At 54.2% G+C, this 13,616-nt stretch overlaps 1 protein-coding gene across 1 annotated transcript; it reads left to right on the top strand.

Annotated features, from left to right (window-relative positions):
* Nucleotides 1-8,772: 8,772 nt before the first annotated feature.
* On the top strand, nt 8,773-11,481 carry LOC122381988 (ubiquitin carboxyl-terminal hydrolase 16-like). The gene is made up of 2 exons (XM_043366813.1): nt 8,773-10,428; nt 10,672-11,481. The coding sequence occupies exons 1-2, from the start codon at nt 8,773-8,775 to the stop codon at nt 11,479-11,481; spliced, it is 2,466 nt and encodes an 821-aa protein (XP_043222748.1).
* Nucleotides 11,482-13,616: the final 2,135 nt, after the last annotated feature.

Raw genomic sequence — 13,616 nt, forward strand, 5'->3', positions numbered from 1 at the left:
AAAAATAGCATTCAGATAAGCAGTTTCTAGCACAGCCGGTCTTCTGGTTTTTCGCTGAAAATGATCGTCCAAAACAGAAACCTTGCCTTAGCTTCGACAAAGTCTGGTTTGGAAACATCAACGAGCATAATATTTCCAAGCAAACGTGTCAAGGGCATGACTGAGCTATGCCAAATTAACTCCGACCCCGGAGTCGGTAAGATTTTGGCGACTCCGACTCCGACTCCGGTTAAAACTATCGACTCCGACCGACTCCGACTCCGACTCTGCAGCCCTGGCCGGCTATCCAACGCCGTTTAAATTTTGAAAATCGGCCGGTAACTTTCCGAGATCTTGGGGGCGGGGCGAAACGCCCCCCCCCCCCCACGGGTGGTAGGGTCCGCCGATAGCCCTACGGGGCGCAGGCTAACGCGCGGTCCATCGATATGCCTATCAAATCAATAGCTCGACTTTTTGGAAAACTTATGGTGAAAAATTCACAATTGACATCAATTTGTCAAACTCCCATTTTCGGCCGATCTATGCCGATCTATGACAGCTACGATTTTTTTTTTAATAGACATACGTGGCGATCCGCCACTTATGGCGAGTTGTTCGAGAAAAATGAGGGGGGGGGGGGTTCGTTCGACCGTCCTTTCAAATGCAAATAATAATTGTTATAAAAAATGGTAACATCGGAAAAATACAATTCATTGTATCTTTCTCAATAAATTATTGTGGATTATTTCGTAATGATAGATGCATTTTAATAAGCAAAATATATTTTTAGTTGATCTGAGGCCAGTTTTACCAACAGCAAAATCACCGGCTGCCGGAATATGTTGCCCATAGCGGTTACTTTTTCCGATCATTATAATGATATAATATATAATGATAAGTATAATGATGAAAGAAAACCGAAGCCTCATAATAATGAATGTATTCTAAATTATGACCGAGAAGAAAGAGAAAGAGATAGGGGTTATCTCTTTCTTCTCGGTCATAATTTAGAATACATTCATTATTATGAGGCTTCGGTTTTCTTTCATCATTATACTTATCATCATGAGCCTCAAACAAGCGCTTTCTCATAATATATAATGATATAATATATCATAAATAATTATCTATTATATATTTAGGGGTTATTAGTTGACCTTGAAGAAGACTTCTAAAAAAAATACTGGCAGCCGGCTATTTTTCTGTTGGTAACACTGGCCTCAGCACACTTTCATTCTATTCTATGCCTAAACCTATCACCCTGTTCCAGCTCTTCCCAACCCCTGCTTTCATAGACATGCCACACCGGCCGAGCTACAAGGCTGGCGGCGAGCGCCTCACCCCTCCCTACACGCCAAACAGCGCCGGGCTCTCGTGACCTCTGGCCTCACCGCCCGAGGTCTCGGCCGTTGTCCAAGGACGCCCTGCGCGGCGGGCCGCAGTGATAGCCTCTGCTGAGTCCCGCTTCCATTCACCGTTTACTACGCGCTGGGTTCATTCATGCCTCTGTGTTTCAGCGTCCTACTCGTCGGGTGGCGCCACTGTAGTCATAGGCGACTGCAGGGAAGCCGCGGTCAGAATGCCCCAAACGGGGAATTTTGAGGTTTTCTTTAAATTTCTCCGAAACTATCCGGCATACGGTTAAGCCTTTTTCCGTGATCATGGTAGGGAGCTATACGAATAAATCGGTCACATCTTCAAGCCTACAAAGCTGACGACGAAAAAGCTATAGCCGGAAAGGCAAAACCTACCCTTAAAACCCGCGAGACCTGTACGTGCTTAGGTGCATAGTAAATCAGGGCACAAAGCAATCAGAAAGGCAACACCTGTTGCATAGTAAAAGACCGAGCCATGCTAATTATTTTTGCTTGCACTTTTCCGCTGAAACCGTGACATTTCAGTGTGGGACGCAGTGGTCCAAATTTCGCGAGGGCTACGTCCCAAAGGCAGGGGGCTGCGTCCCAAAATGGGACGCAGTCAGTATGTTAAAATATGCCCTGCAAGATACTAGATTACTAGATACAAGATTACTAATCGCTGCACGTTTTAAACCGATTGTTCAGTCTGTGTAGCTATGACGGGAACTATAACTTTTCCTAAGGTAATGTCACTTGGACGTAACCTGATGACCTAACCTTGAGTGACCTAAGTCTGAAAGTTACGCAGCATGTGTGAAAAAGATGTATGAAAAGGTGTGCCAAAAACGGCCGCGCTACACAGCGCCGTTTTCGAGATATTTACATAAATCCACATAGGGTGTCCAAGCATCCCCACCGCCCGGCGCGGATAATTTTTTGCACGTGCAGAGCGCACCTTTGGGGGCCACCAGGAGATGGATATGCTCAATAACTATGCTGGAATGCATTCTGGGTGGCCTGTGTAAAATTTGGACTTTGAGCTTGCCAGCGCTACCCGCCCTACCCGCATATGTGACACCTGGAGTGCAACCAAGGCTATATAAACCAGGTAGAACGCTCCCGACGAAAAAGTGGTGACAAGCGATAATTAGTAGCCGCGACCCTCTTTTGTTCAAAACTATATCCGCAAGCAGCATTTACAGGCTAGCGGAAATCGACCAATCGGCGTTCGGCAATACTCAACGCTGATTGGTCCGATGCTCGTGACGAAATTGCGGGGGACTGCAGCTATTCCCCTATGGCGTTTAATAGACTTACGGCTTTTGAAGGGGATTTATACCAGTTTTTGTTGGGTTTGAGGCCATTTTTGAGCTTGGATATTCTTTTTGTGACTTTTGACTGTGTAATAACGACATTTAATCATGACATTTCTATAAACTACCGGTGTCACATCGGCCAAAAAGACCGTAAGTACATGGGATAGACGGACCACTGCTGATGATGGGGCCAGTGCCACACATGCCGGCGTGTGGTCATCGAAGGCCCATGAGAGCTCGACATAAGCCCTTCATGGGTCGGTATAGGCCCGGTGGGTCCAGTGCAAGCCTATCAGGGGCCGGTGCTGACCCAACAGGGCCCAGTGGCATATAATGTAAGGCTGTCTAGGGACGTTGAGGGCTCATGGGGGCCATACCTATAGGACCAATAGGGACCACATAAGCCATATCAGGGGCCATTTAGGCCAATAAAGGCACTTCAGGGGACTTGAAAAGGTCATTCAAGAGCTGTGGTGGGCCCATGAGAGGACGGCACTGGTCCAGCAGGTGCAGTCAGGGGATGTTGTACGGGTTTCTCAGTGGCCCATTTGGGCATATCAGTGACCAATTTAGACCCAGCAGGGGGCTTTGTAGACCAACCAGGGGCTGGTGATGGTTCATCAGGGGCCAGCGTTAGTCCATCGGGGCACGGAATATGTCCATCAGAGGTAATTGCGAGCCCACGCTGAACAATGATGGCCCTTCAACGGCCCCTAATGGATCTACATTGACCCATGGGCCATGATGTGTCATGTATGCTCCTATGACAGGCCTACTCAGACCCCTGATGGACGTTCCCGGCCTCTGATGACCCTATACTGAATGCTGATGGGGCTCTAAGAGTCTCCAATAACCCTTCGTCAACCCATTATTACCATACGCTGGCACTAGGGGAGGGGCCTCACATCAGCCGCAGGGCAGTGCAGTCCGTGCCATGACAGCATGTCTTTTCGGCCGATATTCATATTACATCGGTAATTGCAGAGATGCTACCTGAGCGGTACTTAGGTAAATGGGGCACGTGCTAATTACTGAACAGTGCTAATTAGTTTAGGTGCCATCCTATTGTTACTAACGGGCATTTAAGATGATTTGGTCATCGTTCTAATACATGTTTCACGAACGAGGAGTTTCTTCATGACCAAATCATCTTAAAAAATGTAAACTTTTAGTAAAAGCCGGCTATTGATTCTTATGAGACAAAATGGTGATCGTGACCTGCTCAGTGCCGTCATGCGAATTTCGTAGTGACGATGTATCGGAAGCCCTAGCCATCGCCATCCTCACCAATCATGGCCTAGCTCACCAATCCAGATCGGAGACTGCTCGCGCGCCCGTCAGACAAGGACCAAAGCTCGAGCGCCCGAGAGTGGATGTTGGCGTCACCACCGAAGAATGGAACGTGTTTGTTCGGCGGTGGGATGTCTTCCGGACAGGGTCTGGGATAGATGACGCATCAGCGCCATCGCAACTCTTCCAATGTGCCAGTACCGAGCTTGGCGACAGCATGCTGAAAGCAAATGCTTCAGTCGTGAATGGGTCGCTGTCCGATGTGCTCGAGTGCATGCGGTGTCTAGCAGTGATCCCTGTCGCTCTTGGAGTCTTGCGCTCAGAACTGCTGCAACTGCGACAGGAGCGCGACGAACCTTTCAGATCGTTCGCTGCGAAGGTACGCGGTAAGGCTGAAACGTGTAACTTCAAGGCTGACTGCAAATGCGAGCGTCAGGTGGACTATACCGATCACGTGATCCGGGACGTCCTTCTGAACGGAATATCGGACTGCGACATTCGGCGCGAGGTGATAGGCGATCGCACAATTCACTCAATGGCCGTAAATGACGTCATCGCGCTGGTGGAAACCAAAGAAATGGCCCGCAACGCTCTTCCCCCGTCGATGTCAGCGGTATCGACCCTCCGACGGCAGCGCAGTGCCCCAGGGCCTCAGGTGTCGACACCTGTCCCATCTGCTGCAGATCGGACGAGACAGGTCAACTGTCCAGACTGCAACAAACGCTATTGCGTGTTCACTGAAGGCCCTCGTGGGTGGAACGCAAAACCTCACCCTCGTTGTCTGGATTGTTTCCGTGCAAAACGTCGAGATAAACGCTCACCGACGGCCCAGCCTCAGACTGAGCTTGCCGCACAGACGGTAGAGACCGACACGGTCTCTCAGATGACCACTGAAGAAGCCTGCTCAGTGGGCCGGGAAGCACAAAAAACAGGACGGAAGAAACCTTCACACCGGAAGAACACTGTCAATAGCTGCAGAGATGCTACCTGAGCGGTACTTAGGTAAATGGGGCACGTGCTAATTACTGAACAGTGCTAATTAGTTTAGGTGCCATCCTATTGTTACTAACGGGCATTTAAGATGATTTGGTCATCGTTCTAATACATGTTTCACGAACGAGGAGTTTCTTCAGTAATATTGATTAAAATCATGATTTTATGGTGCCATTATATAGCATATAGCACCATTTGGTGTTCGTTGGTTGCGGACCCACGGACTGGGCCACTGCCCAGTAAGTGGTTCGTTGTTTGGAATTCTTTCATGTTTGCTTCATATAGTTTGCATGAGACTTACGCCAACCTAATAACAGATATGTGGCCGAAAATATTGTGTTCATTTTTAATTAAATACTGAGTTAGAGTACTTCGTTTGTCATGTGACATCCGTGGCGGGTCGAAGACGAGATTTGGCGCTCACTTTCAACCTGGTTGTCTGATCTTGCAAGCCCCTTTTATCGACTATCTTGATCACTGCGCTGCTGTGCAAGGTATTTTCTTTCATGGGCCGGGAGAACAGCATCGCTGGACGACAATTTCGGATTAAATGACTACGTTAATGATGTTCTCTTTTATATCATTTTTGAAGCACGCAAGCAAATCTCATGCTGTTTTGAATTTCAAGAACGTGACGTTTTGAGCTAGACACCTTAGATTATTCGGAACATGTCTCGATCACCCAACAGTACTTCAAAACTGAGGAGTTCGATGCATGAAAACATTCGATAAAATGAATCTGACTTTCTGCCTGCACTGCTATTAGCGTTATGAGCGACGAAACACTTATCTCACCAGAGGATGGACGCGCAACAATGGGTGGAAGCACACCTCGCTGTTGCAAGTGCGTATCTAACCCGTGTAGAACCTGCCGCTGCGTGAAACTGGGAAGACGGTGTGCCACCTGTCGATTCGGAGACAACTGTCCGAATTCAGTACCAAAGCTCACACAATTATGCGACATTGCTACAGAAATCGCTACTTTGAAGCAAAACAGTCGGGTTCTACCGCACATCCCAAAAGGAGCGCGTATCGCGGTAGCAGACGAGCTTGCTCACCTTATCAACGACGCTGTCGAACAGGGCACTGAGGAAGCGTGGCGCAGGCTCACGTGCTTTGGATACTCTACGCTCAGTATCAACAGAGAAGCGCGAACAGCAGAAAAGACCTCTTTGGCCACACAAGTGCGCCTAAACCTATCACAGAACAGTGACACCAACAAGGTCCGTCCTTCCAAACCATCCAAACGCTCACATGCACATCGCCCGGTGGGCGAGATGACAGCGATGTCACGACGCGTGGCCTCGAAACTGACGGACGGCGATACCCGGGGAGCGCTACGAGCTCTGACCTCAGATGACTCCTTCGCATCTCCAACAGAAGAAGTCATCAAAAGGATGCAAGAAAAGCACCCAGAACCGCCCACTGACCTGCGAAACGTTCCGCTACCTGACGACATCCACGTGCCGTTAGTGGCTTCCGAGGCCGACGTTTTGAAGGCGATCAACTCCTTTCCGCCGAGCTCCAGTGCAGGTTTGGATGGGATTCGCCCCGCCCACCTGCGCTCCCTCCTCACTAAACACACCGCCGAGGCTGGAGCTCGCCTACTCACAGCTCTGACAGCGCTCACGAACTTGGCGCTCAGCGGCCGTCTTCCGGAATGCGCAACACCAGCTTTCTTTGGCGCGTCGCTGATTGCTCTTCGAAAGAAGGACGGCGGCCTGCGTCCCATCGCTGTCGGCAGTGAGTATCGCCGAATCGCAGGCAAGGTCGCCGCCACGGCCGTCTCGGCGGCCATCGGAGCTCAGCTGCGACCAGTACAGCTTGGTGTGGCCACGAGGAACGGCTGCGAGGCGGCAGTATACGCCACCAGAGCATACATCGACGAATGCGAAGCGTCCGAAAACAGCAGAGTTATCGTGAAGCTGGACATCTCCAATGCCTTCAACACCGTGCGCAGAGATGCGATGCTGGAAGCTGTGAAAAGTCGTGCGCCAGAGATATACCCGTTTGTATGGCAGGGCTACAACAACGCCGCGCCACTTTTCATCGGCGACAGTAAAATCCTTTCTCAGACAGGAGTCCAGCAAGGCGATCCGTTGAGCTCCCTGCTGTTCTCTCTGACAGTGGATTCTGCCACCAGGGCTCCAGACACAGAAATAAACACCTGGTACCTGGATGATGGAACGCTGGCTGGCCCACCATCTGACGTCATCTCCAGTATCAAACAAGTGAAGGCAGAAATGAGCGAAGTGGGGCTCGCCATAAACGCAGGCAAGTGTGAAGTCACCTTCCTGGGAGGCTTCACCGACGATACCAAGCTCAGCGCCCTGCACATGCTGCAAAGTGTTCTTCCCGACATCCGGGAAGTCCCCGTGGATGAGTTAGAGCTGCTTGGTGCGCCTGTACATGACGCTCAAACAAGACGTGCGCTTCTACAAGGCCAGCTCCTGGTAGAGAAGCTTATCAAGCGCCTTCAGGCTCTGGACGAGGCACATCAGGCGTTCTTCCTACTGAAGAACTACGTGTCCCTTCCTCGCCTGTTGTACCTTCTTCGAAGCTCTCCAGCCTACCGCCACCCCGCCCTGCTCAACAGGATTGACGAAGCAGTTCGCCGTGGCATGGAAGTGATCACAAACGTCCAACTGCGTGACATTTCATGGCGACAAGCGACATTGCCAATCAGCCTCGGTGGGCTAGGCGTAAGGAGAGTAACAGACGTTGCCCTTCCTGCTCACCTCGCATCTCAAGTAGCATCCGCTGACACGATCGCATCCATTAACGGCTCCGCCGCTAATCGCGTCAGTGAGCTAACGAGGTGCTTGATCTCAGAGTGGGAGCGTCGCACAGGCTTGCCTCCACCGGAAGCGCACAGGCGGCGCTACCAAAGAGAATGGGATCGAGCTGAGACAGCAAGAATCAGTGAACGGCTGCTGGAAGACAGCAAAACCGATGTTGACCGAGCCCGACTCCGAGCTGCCGCACAACCACACTCTGGTGCCTGGCTGAACGCCTTCCCAGCCGCCAGCGTGGGCACGCTGCTCGACCCTGACACCCTGCGGACGGCCGTCGCCCTGCGGGTGGGAGCAGATATATGTGCTCCTCACCGCTGCCGCTGTGGAGCCGACTTTGACGAGCGAGGCCTGCACTGCCTGTGCTGCCAGATGAGTGCTGGCCGGTTCCCACGCCATGCGGAACTCAACAGCGTCATCAAGCGTGGACTATCAACCGCTGGAATGACGTCTGTTCTCGAGCCGGCCGGCTTAGACCGCGGAGACGGACGTCGCCCTGACGGCATGACGACCTTCCCCTATGCAGAAGGGAAGTGCCTCGTCTGGGACGCTACCTGCGTCGACACGTTCAGCGTTTCGTCAGTCAAGGCATCCGCGGCCCGTGCGAGCTCAGCTGCAACCGTCGCCGAGAGGCGTAAGCGCCATCGCTATGCCGACATAAGTCGACGCTATCTGTTCCGCCCTGTCGCCGTAGAGACATCCGGAGCGCTCGGCCCGGACAGTTACTCCTTCTTGAAGGAGCTCGGCCGCCGTATTGTGAAGACCACAGGAGACCGACGGGACTTTGAACGCCTCATGCAGCGCGTGTCTGTGGCGGTGGTGCGCGGCAACGCCACAGCCGTTCGACTTGCGAGCGTCAATGTAAGGCCGAGTCACAGAGCCAACATTGAGCCAAAATCACTTCCATGGCCACCCACAAACTCAACTGGCACCGAAGCAAAGCTCCCACCGGAGCTACCAACCACCACGTCTCCTACGACCAGACCAGCAGAACAGGAGATACTGGATCCATTGAACATGGGACTTCCCAACAATGGTATAAGCATGTGCCAGCACGTGGGCAAGAGCGTCAGTCTGGCTGACATTAAGCGGCAGCTGAAGTCGAACCGGCGGATCGGCGCCTGCGACAAGAAGGTGCCGACCCCGTGCACGGCACCCGCGGATGGGGAGGAGCGGTCGGTGCCGTCGGGCGCGCAGCTGCCGCACGGCGTCTGGCTGTGCATGCAGTGCGGCCACCAGGGTTGCGCGAGGCACGCCACGCAGCACTTTAACACGCCGCGCTCCGACTCGCACACGCTGGCCGTCAATGCCGCCGCCGACTGGGGCGTCTGGTGTTTCACATGTAACGAGAAAGTGTCACTGAAGAGTAATAAGAAACTTCACGAAGCTGTGCAGTTTGTCAAGAAAAGGCAGGGAACTCTACGTCCCGGGGCCACGCCATCCAAGGAGGACACTCCGCCTCCCAAGTCTTCCAAGGGCGCCTCCGCTAAGGAGAAACAGGCTCAAGCGGACTGTGATAACGAGTCACTTCCGAAGGTCAAGGGTCTGATCAACCTGGGCAACTCGTGTTACCTGAACTCGGTGCTGCAGTGTCTGAGCCAATGCCACTACCTGACGCACTACCTAGACATCAGCAGCCGCCCAGGACGAAAGGTCACAGTCAGCGCTGACGGCGAGACCATGGAGCTGGTGCTGCCGGAGGGCGGGCCCATCACCGCCTCGCTGTGCGACTTTCTCAAGAAGATGCACATCACGGGCACCGGCTCCACCGTCTCCCCCAGTCATCTGCTCAGAAAGATCGCCCTGAAGGTGCCCCAGTTTGTGGGCTGCGACCAACAGGACGCACACGAGCTGCTGCGAGCGCTCATGGAGCAGGCGCGGCTTGAGGATCTCCGGCGGCACCAGAAGCAGATCCTGCTCGGTCTGGGGCTGCCGGCCAAGGCCGACCCCAAGGAAGTACCCGACGACATGAAGGCGCGTGCCAAGGCGCTGGGCCACCAGGTATCGCATACGACCATCGACTCCATCTTCAGCGGCCAGCTGGTCAGCCTGGTGGTGTGTCAGGCCTGCATGGCCTGCACACACCGCATGGAGCCCTTCCTCGACCTCTCGCTGCCCGCCGCCGAAGATATCATCTTCAGCCTGCTGTCGGAGCTCGACCCGCCGCCGGCCTCGGTCAGTGGGGATTCGACGGAAGACGAGCTAAACGAACCGCCGGCCTCAGTCAGTCCGGACCCGCCGGCTGACGAGCCGCCCGCCTCGGTCAGCCCCGACCCGCCGGCTGACGAGCCGCCTGCCTCGGTCAGCCCCGACCCGCCGGCCGACCTGGCCGCGGAGGAGCTCTCGGAGCGGCTCAGCGCGCTGATTGTGGACAGCGCCGGCGCCGCGGCCGCTGCGGACTCGTGTGGGGACGAGCCGGGCCCGCTGACGGTGAACGGCCGGCCGTCGTCACCGGTGGAGGCGGACGCGGCGCCGGCCGGGCTGGTGCCACTGGTCGGGGAGAGTGCTGACAAAGCCCCGAACGGTGCGCCGGAGACGGCGGGAGCGGACCAGGTGGGGGAGAAGCAGAGCTCTGTACCGGCGGAGAACTGCGGAGAGGCTGTGGAGGCGCATGAGAACAGTCTGGGCGCTCCGAACGGTCACTGCGGAAGGGCAGCCGAGGAGGCCCCGCGGGAGGGCCAGTCGCCGTCACCCGGTGAGGTGCCGGGCGGTGTGCCGACGGAGGCAGTGGCGAACGGCCAGAGCTCAACGACAGGGGTGGCGGACGGCGGCGAACTCCAGTCTGCGCCGAACGGCGGGACCTGCGCGCCAACCGAGTCTGCCCCGGCCGAAGGGACGGGGACCCCCTCACCGGCGGCTGAGCCCTCGGACGGCCCGCCGCCGCCGCTGAGCCGCTGTGAGTGGCTCAGTCGAGCGCTGACCACCCTGGCGCCGCGCTACCAGGCGGCCGCTGGCGAGTGCAGCCTGCTCACCTGCCTTAACCAGTACACGGCGCCCGAGCTGCTCACCGGCAACAACAAGCTCGGTTGCGACAACTGCACCGAGCTGCGCAACAAACGGCTCACGGCGGCTGAAAAAGCAGCTGAGAAGAAACTCGGCACAGTATACAGCAACGCCAGCAAGCAGCTGCTCATCTACAGTCCGCCGCCGGTGCTGACCATCCACCTGAAGCGGTTCGAGGTGTGCAGCTTCAGCCTGCGGAAGATGAACCGGCACGTGCAGTTCGGCGAGCGGCTCGATCTGGCCCCCTTCTGTTCCTCCATCAGCCAGGACCTGCCTCAGATGCGGGCCGGCCAGCGGCGGGTGCTCTACTCGCTGTTTGGTGTCGTTGAGCACAGCGGTCGACTGACCAGCGGCCACTACACAGCCTACGTGCGCGTGCGCCGCCGTCACGACCAGCTCACCGTCAACCCTGCGCGACTCACCACACTCGTCACCGACGCGTTCGCCGTGGCGTGTGAGCGGGCGAGGCAGCGCGCCGAGCAGACCCGACCGGAGACCACGGACGGACCGTCCCCGGTCAGGCCCGCAGAGGAGGGCCGGGAAGACGGGGAGGGCGAGGACCCCGCCGCCGCGCCACAGGAGTCACAGACGGATCAAAAACAGCCCGCCCCGGAGCCCGAGACGGAGCCGGAGCCGCAGCCGGAGGCCGGGCGGTGGTTTTACGTGAGTGACACGCACGTCACAGAGGTGACTCTGGACAAGGTGCTCAAGGCGCAAGCTTACATGCTGTTCTATGAGCGAATTGTGTAAGCGACTGCGGTAGCTTGGGATGGTGCTCTGTGCACGGGGCTGTGACGGCGCGCGAATCGTGTCCCTCAGTCTGACCGAGGTGTGATTTCGGAAAGGTCGTTTTTGAATTTGCTTTAATGTGTGTTCATATTATATAGCTGACAGTCATAAGAAATATATTTCAACTCGAAAACAGCTCGAAATAGCATATCATTTTAAAGAAACGAAACCCCTCCGAAATCCAAAAGCCTATTCGGGTCCATAGAGAAAAACTGTGGTCCCCCACAATTTCGTCACGAGCGTCGGACCAATCAGCGTCGAGTACTGCTGAGCGCTGATTGGTGAATTTTCCGCTAGCGTGTAAGTACCGCTCGCGGAACAAGAGTTCGTCGACAATCCTCCACAAACGTCTGTCACCATTTTTCGTAATGCTAAACAGCCGGAGCGTACCCCCCTGAGTGCAACATCAAAAGGTTTGCACGTGCACAGCACGTGCACCGTGTACCCCAGCACGCTTATTTGTACAGCACCTTAAAGCGCGTGTCCAGTAGTGTCAGTGTGCCAAATTTGGTGTGCCTAGGTCAAGGTTTTCCGGAATCGGAGGATGCCTCCTCAAAACATGTTTTTCGCCACTAGCGCGTGCATTCCGCACCCCCTGATGCCGAGCATACCATATGTTAGTGGTCGAACACTGGGACATGTGACCTGTGAGTTTAGCACCTGTGCCGCCCTTCGTTTGATTTGAGGCGTCGCTTAAAGGTTTTTGCCCTTTGTAAGTTTGTTGGCACGTGGCACGCGCCATGTGACACCGGGTGACATGTGACATCCATCATCACCTGCCTCAAGGAATTACCCGTCGAACGGTACCACCAGCATCTCGATCCGATCATGCGTTTGGACGCAATTCTAATTGTATTGGCTCGATGACCTTCCAGAGCACGGTTTTTTGGCAACGTAAAATGGCGCCTCGTCGGCTTCACCTGAATGGAGGTGGTTACGGGTCCAGTTTATTTATACGTCCGTGGGGCTGGTTCAGCCGAACTTTTTTTCAGCGACCCACCAATGGGAATTTCCGGATGCAAAAGCATGCTATCGCATGCTTTTGATCCTCCAATTCTGGATTAACCGGCGAGGCGCGTGGCGTATATGAGTGAGCGATTGTAAGTGTGATGTGTATAATGTGCGTGAGAGAAAGGATCCGAGAGATTAATACTTTGTCCCGCAAGACCAAAATACAGTGTAATGGGAATGTGAGTCAAATCTTTGAATTGGGTGAAGGCAGATGCCGGGCTGATACACGGTGAACGTGAACGAACAATCGATACGGGCCGCTTAGTTTAATGCACCCGGGTGGCAGGCGGGCATTGTAGAGTAACTTTGTGTAACGTAATTTCTGTACATGGGGGGAACCAATAAAAGGTTGCCGGTTCCGATGCGTGAAACCCCTTCACCCGGAGCCGGAGCCGAAGCCGGAGCCGAAGTGAACAATATAAACCGGAGCCAGAGCCGGAGCGGGAGCTGTCAAAAACAGGGGCGCGGGAACTACTTTCAGACTGGGGGGGGGGGGGGGGGCACACCATGATAGAGATCAACCTAGGGTACCCCCAAATTTAGTTTTCTCGCCGGTTTTGCTCCTTTTTGAAGAGAAAACAATTATTTATTGACCTAGTTCGGTTTGTCAAACCGAACTGCCTTGAACTTGCAGTTCCAGGTGCAGTAAAACATGCTGTATTCAAAATATGAAAATGGCCTTGTTATGCAAATGCAGAAGCAACGTGCACCAATCCCGTCTTCTTTTTTCGGCCACCCGTATTTAATATGCCTACCTACTGAGCATTGGAGCCGGAGCCGCCGGAGCCGGACCATTTAACTCGGAGCCGGAGCCGGAGCCGCAATGGCATTTCACCCGGAGCCGGAGCCGGAGTCGGAGCCGTCTGAAATTTCCACCGCTCCGCATCCCTGGTTAGTGGTTAAAGGGACCCTTCCACCTTCAAAAAAGTTAATGAATATGCATGAAAGTGATGTCGCTCGTTCAGAAAGAGCAAAAACGAGAATATACCAAATTTCTCCGAAAAATATTCACCGGTTTTCAAGATATTAGACTTTTACTTTTGTTTACTTTTAGGGATCTCCGCTGTTCCTGCGACTTCATTTTG

Source organism: Amphibalanus amphitrite, unplaced genomic scaffold (genome assembly GCF_019059575.1).
Source record: "Amphibalanus amphitrite isolate SeventyFive unplaced genomic scaffold, NRLGWU_Aamphi_draft 000131F_arrow, whole genome shotgun sequence".
NCBI lineage: Eukaryota > Metazoa > Arthropoda > Thecostraca > Balanomorpha > Balanidae > Amphibalanus > Amphibalanus amphitrite.

What these genes read in the sequence shown, in the direction of transcription:
- LOC122381988 (XM_043366813.1), top strand. Translation starts at nt 8,773, where the DNA reads ATGTGCCAGCACGTGGGCAAGAGCGTCAGTCTGGCTGACATTAAGCGG. An exon ending in AGTCGCCGTCACCCGGTGAG is followed by an intron (nt 10,429 to 10,671) that starts GTGCCGGGCGGT and finishes CCGCGCTACCAG; the next exon opens with GCGGCCGCTGGCGAGTGCAG.